This window comes from Solea senegalensis, linkage group LG17, assembly GCF_019176455.1.
Source record: "Solea senegalensis isolate Sse05_10M linkage group LG17, IFAPA_SoseM_1, whole genome shotgun sequence".
NCBI lineage: Eukaryota > Metazoa > Chordata > Actinopteri > Pleuronectiformes > Soleidae > Solea > Solea senegalensis.
The window spans coordinates 12296955-12313970 of record NC_058037.1 but is presented as its reverse complement, the minus strand read 5'-3'; the positions used below and the strand labels follow the sequence as shown (position 1 = coordinate 12313970).

At 40.6% G+C, this 17016-nt stretch overlaps 2 protein-coding genes and 1 non-coding gene across 6 annotated transcripts in view; all 3 read right to left on the bottom strand.

Annotated features, from left to right (window-relative positions):
- utrn (utrophin) overlaps positions 1 to 10298 on the bottom strand; it is a 61199-nt gene extending 50901 nt beyond the window's left edge. Inside the window, exons 1-2 of the mRNA XM_044049312.1 lie at positions 9895 to 10298; positions 7838 to 8000 (exon numbers count right to left, since the gene is read on the bottom strand). Coding sequence (XP_043905247.1) covers positions 7838 to 7910 — 73 coding nt within the window. The 5' untranslated portion in view covers positions 7911 to 8000; positions 9895 to 10298. The remainder of the gene's footprint in view (positions 1 to 7837; positions 8001 to 9894) is intronic.
- Positions 10299 to 12495: 2197 nt separating this feature from the next.
- Positions 12496 to 12578, bottom strand: trnal-uaa. The gene has a single exon. It is a non-coding gene; the product is annotated as a tRNA-Leu (tRNA).
- A 2391-nt stretch (positions 12579 to 14969) lies between these two features.
- Positions 14970 to 16765, bottom strand: LOC122784248 (syntaxin-11-like). 4 transcript variants are annotated; one of them, XM_044049409.1, is made up of 4 exons: positions 16608 to 16765; positions 16358 to 16405; positions 16145 to 16240; positions 14970 to 15984 (listed from the first exon to the last, which is right to left on the bottom strand). In XM_044049409.1, exon 4 carries the CDS (start codon positions 15977 to 15979, stop codon positions 15077 to 15079), a length of 903 nt encoding a protein of 300 aa, XP_043905344.1. In that variant the 5' UTR covers positions 15980 to 15984; positions 16145 to 16240; positions 16358 to 16405; positions 16608 to 16765; the 3' UTR covers positions 14970 to 15076. The 4 variants fall into 4 exon arrangements, with proteins under 4 accessions (XP_043905344.1, XP_043905343.1, XP_043905345.1 ...); XM_044049408.1 differs by having other exon boundaries at positions 16358 to 16765; XM_044049410.1 differs by lacking the exon at positions 16358 to 16405.
- Positions 16766 to 17016: the final 251 nt, after the last annotated feature.

Below are 17016 nucleotides of genomic sequence, written 5' to 3'. Positions count from 1 at the left end.
TTAGTCATGGATGGAATGAAAAGTCTACGTCTCTGTGTCCCCAAAAGCGCAGGGAACCACATAAGATCTCGTCTACATATTAACTAAACTTACTTACAATTAGTCACATCCCCGTGTTTTTGTTTTGTTTTGCCTCCCTGACTGTGATGGCCACTGTACGGTCTCTCTCTTTGATGTCAGGTGTGCTGCAAGAGTTAGTGATGGAATAGTGTAATTAAATTTTGTGTTTGTTGTGCCCTCTTTCCTTTAGCCTCCCTTCCTGACAGTTAACTTTGATATCACCCTGTGATCCACGCTCGTCACGAAACCGCAAGCACACACACCTTAATCAAACTCCAGCGTGATTTCTAATGGCCCCGTACGGCTACTGTAAGTTTGGGATTTCCACTTGTTTTACAAGGGACTTCTCTTTCCACAATGATGTGTTTTTGACTAACAGTTGCACTCTGGGGTCGATTTTCTCCAGGAAAAAAAAAAATCAAACAAAAATCATTCAGAGGTTGTGGTCATCATGGCCACACTACACACACTCTCTCACAGATGCCTTCATACTGAGCGGATGAGTCAGTGGTCCGAACAACATCAAGAGAAAGAGATGGAAAGTGCACTTCTCCCACAATGCCACAGGCCCCCCCCACCAAAGAACTCAAATAAGTAGATTCCCATGGTCACATCCACAGAATCTCTTTGCAGAAACATGGGGCCACAATATTCTCTAAGTTCAGTGTCCAGATTTTTACTGGCTGATCCTTTCAGCTCAATACTCCCTTCTGAAAAGGGTAACCAGAACAAGTACGGCGGTCACAACTCGACTGTCTTTCTGAAGGTTTATTCCACATACACAGTTAAACAGCAGTCCGTTAGTTAGTTAGTTTAGACAGTTAGTAGTTAGAAGTTAGTCAGCAGTTTGTTAGCTAGTTAGCTACTAACTAGAGTTAGTTACGTTGTAAAACCGACAAGTCGTACAGGTTCTGATGATAGATAGATTTACAAAGGCACATATGAAGGTATGGCTTTGACAATGAACCTTAAAGGCACTTTAAAGGCAACGGTGCTTTGATACCAATTACAACAATAAACAGATAAATAGAATGAAAGATAAATAGCTTTGCCTGCTAGAAAGCTCTACATTAATCTCTGACCTAGAACCATATACCAAAAACAGACATGGTCTTTTAGGTTTAAAAGCAAACACAAAGTAAAATAGAAGAAAATAGAAGAAAAATGGAAAATTATAGTACTTCTCACTTAAATTATAACATCAGTAAGCATTTTCCTAAGGGGTTAATGGTCTCAATTGCTAGTTTTAGGTTTTCTAGAATAGAAAATGATGTCAATTCCGTAAACTTTGTTCCCTTTTAGAGGAAAATAGACAATAAGGCATGGCACATATGAGTTGTGAGTGGACACCAGTGTGACTGACACCTGTGGCGTGTTTCCACCAAGTGAAACAGCTTGGTACAATACAGGGTTGTTTTTTTTGCGTTTAGTGCGTTTAGGAATAGTATCAAAATAACCAGCCACATCCTTTCCTTATATCGGTACCCTTCCCTTGGGGTACCAGAGTAATGGTACGTTACAGTACGGGTGGAGCTAGACCCACGACAGTCAGCCGACTGGGCGACAGAAATGCGTTGCTCCATTGACGCCATCTTTTGGCCGTTGAAGTCCTGCTACAACCCATTGCTCTGTGATTGATCTGTATTCTTATCTATACATCTATGCAACATTTAATGCACATGTTTGCAGTATACACCTATTTTAAACACACAAAAACTGACACAAACATGTCACCCAAAATATGCAAAAAAAAAAATAAACAGAAAGAAAAAAAATTGTTTTAACTCATTCTTTAAAGGGTTAGTCAAAACTCTCTGAGCCGTTTTTGTTTTCATAAAGCCTGTCATGCGAGGGGTCAGAAGGTAGATTGTGCAACATGGCTTTGCAGCCCTAATGAGCTAAGAGAAGGGGGCAGAGAGGGGGTGGGGCTGCCTAAAAAAGTTAGATTTTCAGAGACAGGAGAGCGGTTTGTATGTGTTCGACAACCACAAGCTCATATGAGGGTGATAATTTTCTGCCATTTCCAGCCTTCTCCAGAAGAGTTTAAATGTCACCCGGGCTGGGTGGAGTGTTTGAAGGCTTCTTACAGCTTGCAGCACATACACACAGACCAAAGGGGCTGAGTCCCACACATAACCGCACCCAGGGGAGACGTTTTGGACGGCGTTTCTATTCCCAGATTTTCTAGCCAGGGTTTGATAGCTGGTTTCCTCCCACTTCCCAGGCAGCCAAATTCAGCTACTAGCAACAAGACTAACAACCACACACACACGTGTCTATATATTGCCTTGAAAACCTACAGCTGCATTCCCACAGGACGCATCCCGTCCTCGGAGTCATGACACACTCATGAGAAGCCTCCCCGACCATAGATTCATTCAGCAAGTGAAATGTGGAACAATGAAGAAAAAAAAAAATGAAATTAGATGACGACATCTCAGTGAAAGCTCCTTTGTTTTGATTTGTGTTCAGTGCTACCCACACATGCAGATGCACACCCATTGTTGTATTTGCATCAACTGGCGGCCGCTGTATTCACTGACAGATTAAAAACATTTCCATGACTCCAGAAAGCTCTTCTTCACATTTTCTCCACTTATTCCTGATGAAGTAGTCCAGCTCTTTTATTTCCACACACACACACACGCACGCACGCACGCACGCACGCACGCACGCACGCACGCACACAAAAATGACAGCTGAAATATTTCCAAGCACTCGGTCCACCCCGCTGCGAAATGCCAAGTCTAGAATTAAGGATCTGTGACGTGGAGCCGAGCTCTGGCGTACGGTGACAAATAACACCGTCCACACCCTTGGGTTTGGTGAAGCTCACATTCCTGTTGTCCTGTTGTGTCAGACAAAACTTCCGTCATTGTGCTACAAGTCACACCCCGAGATAATGAGAAAGCGGATGATCCTTTGTTTGGCTAAACAGGTAAAGCAAGAGAGGTGATGAATCGCGGTGAATTTTCAAAGCTGCACCAAATGGCACCTCAGACTCACTTCACTTATGCTCATATTTACAAATTATTTTACCGATTGAAGAATAGTTGTGACACAGTGTCAGTGCTTACTTTGCAAAGCACGCTGCCGGCTCCTGCACACGTTTTGGGATACAGGAGATGTTGCTGCCTCCATTACTAACAATTAAATGTGTTGTTTTATAAATTAGATGTTTGGAAAATGTTATTTTGTTTTAGCGGACTAAATCAACAGTGGCTAAAAACACTTTGGCTTTTTTGCATTTAGCTATTTCTCAACTCAAGGGAAAAAAAGTTACTACCACTATTCTAGTAATACAAAGCTCAGTGCAAATCGGTGAAGTATTCCTTTAAATGACTAAGTTAATTGGCCAGATTAAATAACATGTCAATCACAGTGTGTCTTTAATGCATATTTGAAAATCTGTTCAACATGAGTTCTCAGCGTGGGAGATGTGGGAGTTAGACTCTCTCAAGGTAATACAACAAAGTCAGTTCATGACAACAACAATGGAAGCATCCAAAGCATCACAACAGAAACAGTCATGGTTCACTAAAGCATTACAAAGTTTCTGAATAATAAAATAAAAGAGTAAATGATAAGTGACAAGCATTTGACTTGTAATGTTGTGTTTTAGGGGTGTCGATAAAGACAAGAAAGGTTTGAAAAGAAAGAAAAGATTGTTACTACTACACACAAACACACAGAATAACAAATCGGCAAACGGGAGGAGAGGGTGGAAACAAAAGAGCCAACAAAGATTAAGAACCAAGACCAGGTCAGGTAACAAGAGCTATACAAGTGTCGTTTTGAGAAGGCCAGAGCTGAGCTCTCAAGTGACAAATAAACAGAGGGGGGGAAGGGGGGTCCATTATCGTGTAAAGGCAATTAAACAACGGCCTGTAACCCTGTGAATTATATCTGACCTTTCACATTTGTCTGCACTCTGGAACAGACAGGGGGAGGAGAGTTGCACGGGCCTTCAGGGGGTTACAGGATAATCCATGCAGAAATACTGTCTGTAAGCACTCACCAACATCTGCTTCAGCACCTTTAAGAGCTGCTGTTCTCTATAGAACTAACCACACACATCTGGTTTCCCAACAGAGTTCAGCACACCAGGTTAATATTAGAGATGGATTCAGCTTACAGTTAGGATTTTTACTGATTTGTTTTATTTGTAGTTTGATCTCCTTATTCACTGAAGATTGCTTTGTCTGACCAGGTCTAAAACTTCTGAAATTTGCTTTATTTCATGATCCCAAAGCTAAAAAGCGAAAAAAGCAGTTCCTTTTTCAACAATGAAAAGTTCAGCTCGCCAATCCCATAATTCTAACAAAGGACAGAGATTATGAAAAGGTTAATGTTTGGTCATACGTGTTAACATGTGCACATTATGCTTTTCATTTTCCCCTTCCCTATAATAAACATCCAACATAAATGATTAGGGTTTATAAGATTTGCTAATTACCAATAGAAAAGTGCCTGAAGTGCACCTTGATTGCATTCCAAGCCGTTTTTTTGATGAAGTGCTTATGTCACCAAGTCACCACACGCATGCACGCACGCACGCACACGTCTACAGGCAACTTTGGCTTAAAAGACAGGGGGCAGAAACGTACACCATTGTTACAGTGATTACAGACACGCAGCAGCATTTACAGCTGATCAACAAGGCTCTGAGTGAAGGATGTGACATTTCCAGCGCACACAATCAGCGGGTGACCTATCATAAGCACACTGGGCTTTTTTTTTTCTCTGGAATACCCAAGAGCTAAAAATGTGTGCTTTTCACACGGAGGAAGAAAAGAGGCTCTGCAGCAAGACATGGTCATTTGGGAAACCAAATTAATATCATGGGCGTGTACACAGAGCATAAAATCCACCAATCACTAAAGCTAGTAGATAGTAATTGTTACATATGAGCCGCCCTCCGCGCCTGTATGTTTCTGTGACAGGGGCTGACTGTCTAACCCCCATCGTGATATTAATGTCACAAATTCACCAGTCATCAGTGCTGGTTTACAAACTTGTCGCACAAGAAACCCAAATCACTAACCTGGAGCTTTACAATAATGGAATATGCTCACCCATGTGCTACTGCTATTGAAATGTGATCGCTAAAGAGAGAGCGTGCTGTTTGCGAGTACACACTCCACTGTTGAGAGCAAATTCGTCTGCCATTCAAACGCACCCCATGGTGGCAAACACGGAGATAATCACTCGAACAAGTGAACTAATGCTTTTCTTACAAGACTTCTCTCAGCTGTGAAAACAGCCTTTCACCTGCCCACCAAACACACACACACACACACACACACAGTTTCACACAGCTATTCTTATAAGGACTCACACTGACTTCCATTCATTTTGAACAGACCTAATCAAAGCCCCAAACCTTAACTTGTTAATACCTAACCCTAACCACAAGTCACATCTTCGCCCTAAACTTGACACTTCTGTCTCATTTGGACCAGGTTCTGGTCTCCATGAGGACTGGAAGGTTCGTGTTTACGCAAGAAAAGGTCCTCGAGAGTAAACCAATACAAGGAGATGTTATCAGGAGAAACACCAGATGACATCAGAATTTTGTCAATCTGATGTTGGCAGGTGGCCACACAGTTGGTGTCGTGGTTATCACTCTTGCCTTTGCAGCAAGAAGACCCAGGTTTGCGACCCAGTCGGAATAAATATTGTCACTATTAGCGACTAGCGAACTGTCCAGGGTATACCCCACCTATCGCCCTATGTTAGCCGAGATTGGCACAGTTCCCCTGCGACCTTAATGTGGAGGATAAAGTGGTAGAAGATGGATGATGTTGGCAGGTTTTTCTCCAGATTCAAAACGTGCCTTTAATTATAGTACACCTTACTTCTGCCACATTTATGTACATACTGTACCATAAAACATCCACCTACTGAGTGAAGATAAGAAACAGTAGAGCCTGCAAGTTACCTCAGCACAAAATGTGCTCGGCTGCATTTAGTGGGGTGTTCCAGTGTGCAGCTAAGCTATGTGCTAAATTTTCCCCTCTTTGCCATAAAAGAAAACATTACTTTTGGGGTTGCCAGGGAAACCTGAATCTTTGTAAGAAAAGCATTGTGGTCTGGAGACAAGCATTGTAAATTACAAACTCCATCAACACGGTGGAATTCCAGGCACAAAATCCACCAGCGCTCTGAGGTTGGGTGGGTGGAGAAGGCTGGCACACGGTCCAGACTAGGGTGGATAAATCTACACTGTTTCTTGACAGTATTTTCTGCACAATTGACAGAATAAGAGGGGAAAGTGTCAGGCAGGCTTGGATCCAAACACATACCACCAATTTTTGATGCCAGCGTGAGCTTTTATATGGCATTAGTTAAAAAGTTAAAAGTTAGAATGACTTAACGTAAACAGTATGCAGTAGTACCCTGTCCTTGTAAGCCTATGTGTGCACAGTACATTGTGCAGGGCTAAATCAACACTTAAAGAGTTAAATTACCACTGTGTCCAAGTGTATTTGGTCCTTATCAGAATTTCTGTTGAATTAACTCTTTCCTAGGGATGTTGTAATAACTCTGAAAGAGTCACTGAACTTTGACATTGCATATTTAACGCTGCAAAATTTACTGCGGGATTTTTGCACAGACACACCATTAAAATCACTGTTACTGTCAATATAACAAAACCATGTCATCTATCCAACTCACTCCACTGTCTATTTCCAGACTCATACACCATACACTGTAAGTATTCATATATTTATCTGATTAAGTATGAAACACACCTTTATACAGATTTAAACATTTGCAAGTTAAGAAGTTGAGCTCTTTTTGACAATAAAGCCACGTTTCACAGAAATGCACAGCACACAACGTCACTTATCGTTTAATCTTACTCCAATAACAGGCCAATAATGTTCCTCTTTGAGCCGAAAAATGCTGACAGAAATCACTCCTACAACACCAAGAACAACAACGTGTTTGTGTGCCTCGTGGAGGGTGGAGGTCTACAGAAGATTAACCTATGGAATGGAATGATCCGCAGAGAAAGGGATCACAGGGTGCGGCTCTCTCTAACCCATCCCTGCATTCTTGCATTCCCTTTTCCCCGCTGCCATTGGTCGCCTCTCCTGTTACTTTCCCTTTCTCCGAACAAACGTGTTGCAGTCGACATTCTCCCGCTCTCTTCATGCCTCCATTCGTCTACCTCCATGGGAACTGAGGTTAACACTGCACGACAGGATTTCTGGCTGTGTCAGTGTTTCCTTTCAGGGATTGCTCTCATGCATATACAACAAACACTTGTCTCTATGCTGTTAAAACCTCTCACCTGGATCAACAGAGAACACACTGACATGCACATACGGGATGGCATAAGGTGTACTAGGGTCAGGTCATGTTTACAACGTTCTGCGTCCGTGGAGACCCTCTTCGCATTGCCACATGCAAACTCAATCTCATATTCTATTACAGTTGAGGCGGATTCGCAAGCTCATTCGAGTTGTACATGTGTGAGTACCAGCAGACTTCCTCACTCCCAGTCCTAACATCAAGCAAGTTTCCTTGGTTACTCGATTCTTTGTTGTCTTCACTGGACAGGAAAGTGTTGTGCTACAGGAAGCATGTGCAGTGTTTCGGTCAACGTGGAATCAAACTGGGAGTGTTCGCGGTTCCGGCGGGTCAGCGCAGACTAACATGTTAGTCGGCGGACGATGAAATTTACATCGTGCAGACCCTCACGGACCTCGCACATGCAGACGCAGGAAGTATGACCCCATCCTTAAACAACAACGACATGAAAACATACCAGATCTCCATCGGATGATGTCGTTGAACTCTTCATTGGTTCCTCCCCCTGCAGTGTCTCCGTGTGATGCCATGGTTGCCAATTAATCCAAAGTTAGATGAGTTGGAATTGTGTCATACAGAGTCAGGCGGTGTAACAGGGTTTGGTTTTTTTTTTTCTGTACCTGTAAGCAAGAGAAAAGAGAAGAAAAATGAAATTCAATTAAGTCCGTGGTGACTCAACACTCACTGAAACGAAAAGAAAAAAAAACTTCACTTCTATTGGCTTTTTTCTAATTTAATTTGAACCAAAATAATGGAAAACTAATCTCAGGATATCATGAGAATGCATTAAGACAATTCAAACGCCATCATATAACACACAGGAAGATCTGGCACTCCGTGAGGAACACCGTAGGTCATTAAAACAATAACAGCTGTTTCAGGCTTGCACTTTGTTGTCCACTTGGGGGCAAAGGGAATAAACAAAGTGGTTTCATACTCCGGCCTTAGGCTGACAATCTGGGCAATGATTTATGTGTAAAAATGTTTCCCGTTCATGCTGTAATGACTAGCAATTATGCTGTAGACCATTGTGAAGCTCAGGCACAAAAATAATCAATAAACAGAGTTTGAAACAACAACGACAAAGTTTGTCCACTTAGTAGGTAGTGAAATATCTCTAAGCACACAAATAGATTTAAAGTATAATTTCATTTACCAGCTTCTACAAAAACAAGTTCATTTCAGACCCGGGGACAATTGGCAGATTCATTTTAAATGGGTGCAGGTGATGAGGGTTTACTTTGAGACACATACGTGTCTGACATGTGCTCTTGTCACTGATCACTGTCGCGCGTGCTGAACGTTCAGTGAGCTCCAAACATCAAATGCCATGTGTCAAAAACTCTGCAAACAAACGTCCAGTTTGACCAAGTGAACAGGGTCAGTTGGTGCAGCAGCTTCACACATTACTCGAACTAGTTTGTTTGTTTTCTGACTGCATAGTGCCAAATGCTTGTGTGGTCTGTTTAAATCCAGAGTATGTTTTCATTAAAAAACTCTGCTGTGTTCACCTCTAAAAATAGCTTGTTTTTTTTTACCTTGAATGGAGATGGTTTCAGTGCAGTTTTATCAAGCAGTGCTTGAAGGGTGATGCAAGACCCAAAAATAACTGAAAACAAAAGGAAAAGGCTGTCCCTGCTATCTCACTGGTGTCTCTGTAGTCTCAGTTCCTCTCTCACTGTGGAGGACTTCTGACAACCAAAGTTTAATCAGCGCTGTTGTTCGGCAAACTGTATATTTCGACAGGTTCAAGTGTATGCCAGTAAACTGAAGCCAATGCCTTTGCTTCAGACCTGTGACTTTATAGTCGTTCCCAAGGACACACATGAGTCATTAGGGTCAACACATAGATTTGCAGATTCTACTCCAGCCTTTTGCTGGTGATGTGTGTGTTTCTGATTATCAATAAACACAACTTTCTGATTCATTCATCATTTAAGAAAAATAAATAATAGTTGTTGTTCCACAACCAGCAATAAAACAGTCAGAAACATTACAATATGCAACAATATAAACACAAATGTGACTCTCATGATGGTTTTTCGTCTTTAAAAAAAGTGAGTAAAGTTTATAGGGACAATCTCTATTGTGTTAATCTGACAAGATTATGGCCTTCATGACAAAACACACAGCTTTTTTGTGCAGCCTTCCTTGTTTAGACTTCACTTCACACAGCCTTATTGTACCTAATAAAAATGAGTTTAATGTCTACAGTTGACATTGACCTAACAGCAATTTACAACAAACGTAGTCCCAACTTCAACCAGAGCCTCAGAAATCAGGTCCTGCCTCATTATTAGGGTCAGGCTTTGGTCCCCATGAGGACGACTGGTCCTGAAAAAGTCAATGTTTTTTATATACAAATAAATCATACTGCTACAAAGCACATAGGAGAACTGTAAAATAGTGATTCTACAATGGCCTAGGTGGCGGTTAATATTTGATCTCTGAGGCATGACTGCAGTAAATAGTAAAATAAACATTTAACTACTGATCCAAGTCACACACACTCACCTCTGCTGTCACCGAGCAGTCAGGAGAGGAGACGAGCTCGCCTCACAACAAATCCACAGCGTGTAAAGTATGAACAGACAAATGAATCCAAGTGTGTTGAAAAAAAGTTTCACCCCCAAAAAATTACACTGATCCAATTGATTTACGGCATTTCTACGACTCTTTCTCACTCACTGTCTGACTGCAGACACCCGTGTCCCAGCGCATCCACTCTCCACAATGTGCCAAAAAAAGAAACGCCTTCCGTCTCCGCGCAGCAAAAATCACTACATCTACCGCAGATTATCTGTGTATGTATATCAATCTCCTGGACATGAAGAGATGGTTTTTACATTTCACGAGTCAACACCGCAGAGCTGAGAACTCAAGGTCCCGCAACTTTGTTCCTCCTGTTGCTGCTTCACTCTTTATCCCCGCTGATTACACTAGCGCCAAGCTAGCGCGAGTTAGCTTCACAGAGCGGAAATGCTTTCACTTGTTCTTCAACGTAAAAGCGTCCGAGGTCACCGCGAAGGCGAGAAATTGGCAGTACAGTCGTGTTCCCCTTTTTAGTTCGTGTGATTATTTTTTTGAAGCGTTTAAATGTTGTATCGCTTTAATAAAATGATAATACACGCATTGAATTGTACGTTGTACAGCCATCATACTAGCCCATTCATTTGTTTTCCATTGTAAATGACGTTCACTGTGAGGATAATACTAATGATTGAAACTAATCCCCGTTTATCAACGATTATATGAGTTTCATCTCAATTACTACACTACCGTAGTGAGACTTGAGTTTATTTTGAAAGTTTTGGCCGGAAGCACAACACTCACGATGGGCGACTTCACACCGGACTCCCTCTGGCTGTAAAAGTTTTCCTGACGCAGACATGGAAACATGGCGCGGTGGGCGTCACGTGACGTAACCAAGTGATTCCCACAGGAAAACAAAAAAAAAGTTTAATTGTGGAATTATAGCTGTTTTGTATTCATTTGAACCTTTTCCACGTAAAATAAATTGACTATTTACACCAAGCCAAGTGTTTTCTTGTAACAAAAGGTGAAAGATGGAGAAAACGAAGCAGTTTAGAGGAAACTATAGATAAAACAAAAAGGTGAAGATTTATTGGAATTATCACTGATGAATTAATGTGCAAACGCCAGCAGAGCATTGAAATACAGATGTTTTAATACATGGGAAGTAAATAACATCAAACATACCATAATAACAATAGTTATCAGTGTTAAAAAAGAATTAAAAATACACTTACGTTGTTTTGACAAAAGGGAATCAAAATGATCAAATAGAATGTGCAGTACAACCAGGGCAGTTATCATTATCATCAATTATTTCAACCATCCAAAGTATCTGATTTCATCTTGTTATAGTTGCTGATGTGTTGGTCCAAAAAAGCGACACTTTTCGGCAACTGAAAGCTCTGAATAAAAGATTAAGGCTCTTTGGGAAGAGTCTCTGGGGCTTTGTGGACGCAGAGATGTTGATCTTCCATTGTAGGAGCTCATCCTTCTCCCTCTCTCGTCTCAGTTGTCAGGACTCTTTTGTGGACGCTTCCACACACAGTTCATACGTGAAGCTCAGTTTCACAAATTAATGCTCTCTTAGGCCTCTGACACTTATCAAGTGACAGTATATTTGTTTGGTGGTTGTCATAGAGGGAGCCATGACACAAGTGGAAAGTCAACGAGTACATTTGTTGGCATTACTTGCAAAGATGAACCTGTAAAACTATATTTTTCACACAGCTTGTCTAATTAATTGTGTAATAACACTGACACACGTTTTGTATATGTTTACATTTATTGTGCCTCTGCAACAAAAAGAAAACACCCATGAAATTTATAACATTTGTCATTGTTTCTTTTCCATCTACACTTTTTATATTGTTAAAAATAAAATCCTTCGGAGGAGCTGCAAACAGTATTTTCCCTGTGGCAGATGCAAATGACTGGGTATCAGTGAGCAGCATGAATTCTAACTGTGGGCCTTCAGAGGACCAGAGCTGGACTCCAGCCCAGAGACTACCATATAATAAAGACTTACAGTGCCCTCTTCTGTCTCAAAGGCACAACTACTCCAAAAAGATTGACCAAAAACACAAAAACTGGTTATTTTGAGCCAGCAGTTGGGATTCTACTGTTAAAAGAACATACCAGAATAACTTTCAGCCAACATTATTACATCAAATTTTGGCTATGTAATTATAACACAGAAAACAGACTGTAGAAAAACTGTACAACGATGGGAAAGAAGGTTTAGTTTCTTCAAGTGTTTCATCGCTTCCAGTCAAGCAAAGTATGTTATTATTCCTAGGACAAATGACATCAATTCAGTTATAGATATCTAAATTGCCTAAAATTACTAGAATTATGACTAGTCAAAATATACTTGTTAAAAATATGGATAGTCACAAGTTAGTTTATTGTAAACAGGTATACATCTGCTTTTTCAACGACAAAGCACACATACAAATGCGGGGAATACCTTGATTAACAAACAATCCTGCTTTCTAACGATGAATTATGTTCCATGTCCTTCCATATGTTATTTTTCTTTACCTTTGATATCTGATTGACAAAGACACCATCAAAACAATCTACCAGGAGTGGGGTTCGAACCCACGCGGACATATGTCCATTGGATCTTAAGTCCAACGCCTTAACCACTCGGCCATCCTGGTACACGCAACACACCTCGCTACTTTTATGCTTTACGAAACAACTACGTCCAAATTGGGGCTCGTCTGATTTAATGTAAATAGATTCATTTATGATTAATCTAATACACGAGCGTTATTCTTACGCTACCATTTGATCATTAAAATCCCGTGAAAACAGCTATAGTGCTAACTACGGGCTAGCTTGTATCAAAGCAAACACGCGAACCCGCGAGTCAAACTACCGCCGTAAGTGAGGTTGTTTGTGACTTTAATGGCATGTACACAAAACAAACAACAATATCCATAGTTGCCGGTTACCATACACACAGAGGAAATGGTAGGTAGCCCTACCGAAAGAGTATGTGCTAACGAGCTAATAACGTTAGCACGTGCGTGTGCTGTAGCTCTACTCGGTATGGTTTGGATACATGCTGAGTCTACCAAAATAAATAAGCAGAGAAGAAGAATAGTAGGGACAAAGTCAATAACCTATGTGGTCAATCAATGAATAAAGTCCATTCAAACTTTAGTATGACACCGAGACTGTATTCCTGTCCTTTTGGAGGACCCTGCGTCTGTCTAAACCGGTCTGTCAATCAAAACAAAACTCCAACAACTTTCATTTCAGTTTCTATTTCGTTGCATCGATATATCTTAACACCATATTCATCCAAATCTTACACTAGACATGATTTGATTAATAATAAAACATTTTAAAAGTTACAAAAGACATCTACCAAAAACATGTTTAAAGGTACAATGTGTAAAATTTACCAACATATTTAGGAGAAGTTGCATGTTGCAGCTGCATTTCCATAACCTCACTGTTCTCTTTCAAGTGTGTTGGAGAAGCAATATAGCCTTCAGCTATTACAAAATTCAAAAGATGTGCCATTTATGGGCGACTATAATAAAGTGATCCATAATCCAAAATGGAGGCTTCTGTGGCGTATGAGTCTGGGAAGGGTGCAGTCACCTTCCACTTGCGAGAGGTGTGACCATCAGATGTAGATCTTCTGTACACAATTAGATTGACCGCCAACCAATCGGACTAATAATCTGGATGACGCATGCATCGTGACGGTAAAACATGTCAACAAATGTGTTGCTAGTTGTAGTGTTGTAGGTCTCAAAATGTCTTGTTTTGTCCACAAACCAACATGATTCAGTTTTAATAATTTCTTTGTTACATGGAGCAAAGAAACTTGTTGTATTTTTAGAAAAACTCCAAACCAATTAATCGTTTATCAAAATTGTTTGAGATAGTAATCAATTAATAACCAATCAATCGAATAATTGCTGCAGCCCTCATATAAAGACAACAATTCATACAACAAATTGTACACTTCAGAAATTCACAGTCAACTAAATTTTACACACTGGACCTTTAACCATTAGCCATTATATTTAGATGTTTTATACAGCAACAATAGAATAGCCATTCTCAAGGGGTTAAATTTTCAAACTGATATGCATATATCCCTCTGCCCTTAGGCTTCATGTAAGTGGAGTTGGTTTGTCTAAGTGTAATGCAATCTTGTTTGGTGAAATTAATATAAATTAACATTATAATCTCACACAGGTATGTGGGTGTCACTTACCACCTAAATAAATGGGTGTGAGGCCCCTAATAATCTGCATACTGTCATGTATGCTCCACATTTATTGGTTTATATTCAAAGTACCATACAGCAAACACTTTAGTGTCTTGTTTATGCCCACAGTATACATTTAGCTAGATAAGTCTAAGAAACAAAGAATTAACCTCTAAATCAACTCACAACCACACAATGTGACATGACATCACAGTAACAGCGCCATGCTGGTTTTTTACAAAAATGACATAGATAATGTAAAGACTTGTGGAGGAGCTAAGTCTTCACTGATCCACCAGTTCTTCACATGATTATGTGGTGTTGTGTAAGACATATGCCATCTTTTGTATTATGTTTATCTTATCCCTGTAGTCCAGATCAGTAACGTTCATGTTTTAATATGAATATGAACCAAAGAAGAATTTTTGTCAACATGAAGCATTACTCATAATCCTTGACAGCTCTCACGTTGATGTGTGGCTCAGTTTCCTGTAAGTTAAAAGAGAAAAGGTTTAGATTTCTGCTCAAACATGATCATCAAATGAATAATGTGCTGCACATGTCGTTGCTCTTCTCAACAAATGTCATCAAGCACCAGTGACAGTCAAACATCCCTTAGCTATTACTGCTACTTACTCTCATGACTCAATTTAATCTGTGATCATGTGACGAACATGTGAACCACTTTCCGACATGACCCAGTTAAATGAAATGATATTGTGTAAACTTCAATAAATGCCTCATTTGGATTTATTATGACTTTTTATTTCAGACAGCTGATAGCTCAAAACCCTAATAGCTGAAAACAAGAAATGAATTATCATTGTAAACATTGGATTTATTTGGACGCAGTTTTTTCAGCAGTCTATAACATTACATTACATTACTAAAGAAAATAAAATTACATAAGGTGCTTAATAAGTCCTAAAATGTTTGGTTGTTTCTCCAACAGGGCAGACAGGGACATAATTGAAGGAAGGGATTTTTCCTCTTGTACTGTGTGGCTTTCTTAATGTGAACATTGACTTTTTCAACATATTCCTGAGTGCTATACACGTTTTTCTCAATGTTATTGATTATGGATCCCTGCTCCTCCACCAGCATGGCCATGTTCAGGAATAGTTCATGGATGTCCTTCAGCCTGGCCTCTAACTCCACCAGTTCCTTGTGTCTTCCTTTGATCTCAGACAATGCCCAGTGGCTGGTGCGTCCACCTTGTGTCTGCAGACTCTGGGACAGCTCTGCCAGTCCCGCACCACCTTTGTTCACCAGCACATCCAGCTGCTCATCTGTGATGTCAGTCCCCATAATCGAGGTCTGTCTCTGGATCCTCTCTCGACATATGCTCCTCTGCATCTCCTCAGCCTTGTTGTAGCCGCTCATGACAACATGAAAATCTCTTGTGAGTGTGTCATACTGAACTCGGGCAATGCGGCTGACAGCAGAGCCAGGGCCTTCTTTCTCCTCCAGCTGGCTGCTCTTATTACCCAGAGCCTGCAGACGGTTGAATAGGGCCTCCCCACTTTGCTGGATCCCTCTGGCGATGGAGTCAGAGTCCTTTTTGATCAGAGAAAAGCGACGCACAGAGGTCCCAAAGCGTTCATTGTGTGTGCTCAGGTGCTCAACCTCCAAAAGGAGGGCGGAGATCTCCTTGCGTATGGAGTGGGCTTCCTTCAGGATGTTGTCAATTGCGGAGGAGTTCTCAAAAACGACTGCCTGTTGGGAAAAAGTCATATTGTCTACGTCATGCTCAGGTCCATTAAACTCTGGCTCGTGGTCCTCCTGCTCTCCACTAATGGTCTGCAGTCTCTCCAGCATGTCCCGCATTTTGCCTGAAATATATAACATCATAAAACATAAGAGCTCACAGAAAAGGACCATGGGATATTTGACATTAAGCCTTGTGTTAACAGGGATTGACTAGTGTCAGACTGCAGGAGGTACAAGTTACTATTACACAACTAGGGCATCAGACTTGTTGGTCAGTTTTACCTGCAGTAGATTTTCTTTCTTGCGTGAAAACAATGCTGCAACACAGCTCAGTGGCTCAGAGGAATGTCGTCATTTAACCAGCAACAAGGAACACACCTTCATAAAAAAACAAACTGAGTTTATGGCAAAAGATATATGTACTACAATTCTATCTGATCAGCTAATCAGATCATTAATGTTGTTAACCTTGTGCTGGATAAAACTTTCACTGACCTCTTCATATGGTGAAATCAAGTTTCTTCTTGCACCCTATTTCCAAAGCTGTCATAATATATGATGACAGAATTTGAAAAGAAACATCTCAATTTCTTCTTCACTTTCATTTAATCAGTCCAAACTTTTCAACCTGCCTGGGCAGTGTGTCACAAATCAAGTCTCTCTCAATTATCCACTTGTCTCCAGGTGTTTCCGCCTTACTGAAATCAATCAAATGACATTCAGGTCTTAAATTAAAATGTCTTACCTGTGTTGATTGGGTTCCACAATATTAGAACACAACCCGTTCAGTGTCTCTCACTGATTTCTTTGGTCCAAGGTGCTGAGGAACACATCTTTGTATTCTGACGTCTGTCTTGCTGTGTGCTCAGCATATGTGACTGCCGCCCCTTCCCAGGTGACAGGCAAGACAAAGGAGGTGCATTTTTTTACTCCAGGAAGCAAGAGACTGGGGCTGAAAGATGACATTCCTCTCAAGGTTATGCAAAAAAAAATTCAGGGAAATTTAACTATTTGGCAATGCACGATTAGATTAACAACCAGTAAGGAATAAATAAAATGAATGCGATTTTAAAAAAGCCATGCAAATTAAAATAAATACATCATGTGAAAGTATGTTGAAAGTATGTAACATTATATGACTTATTTAAGAAATT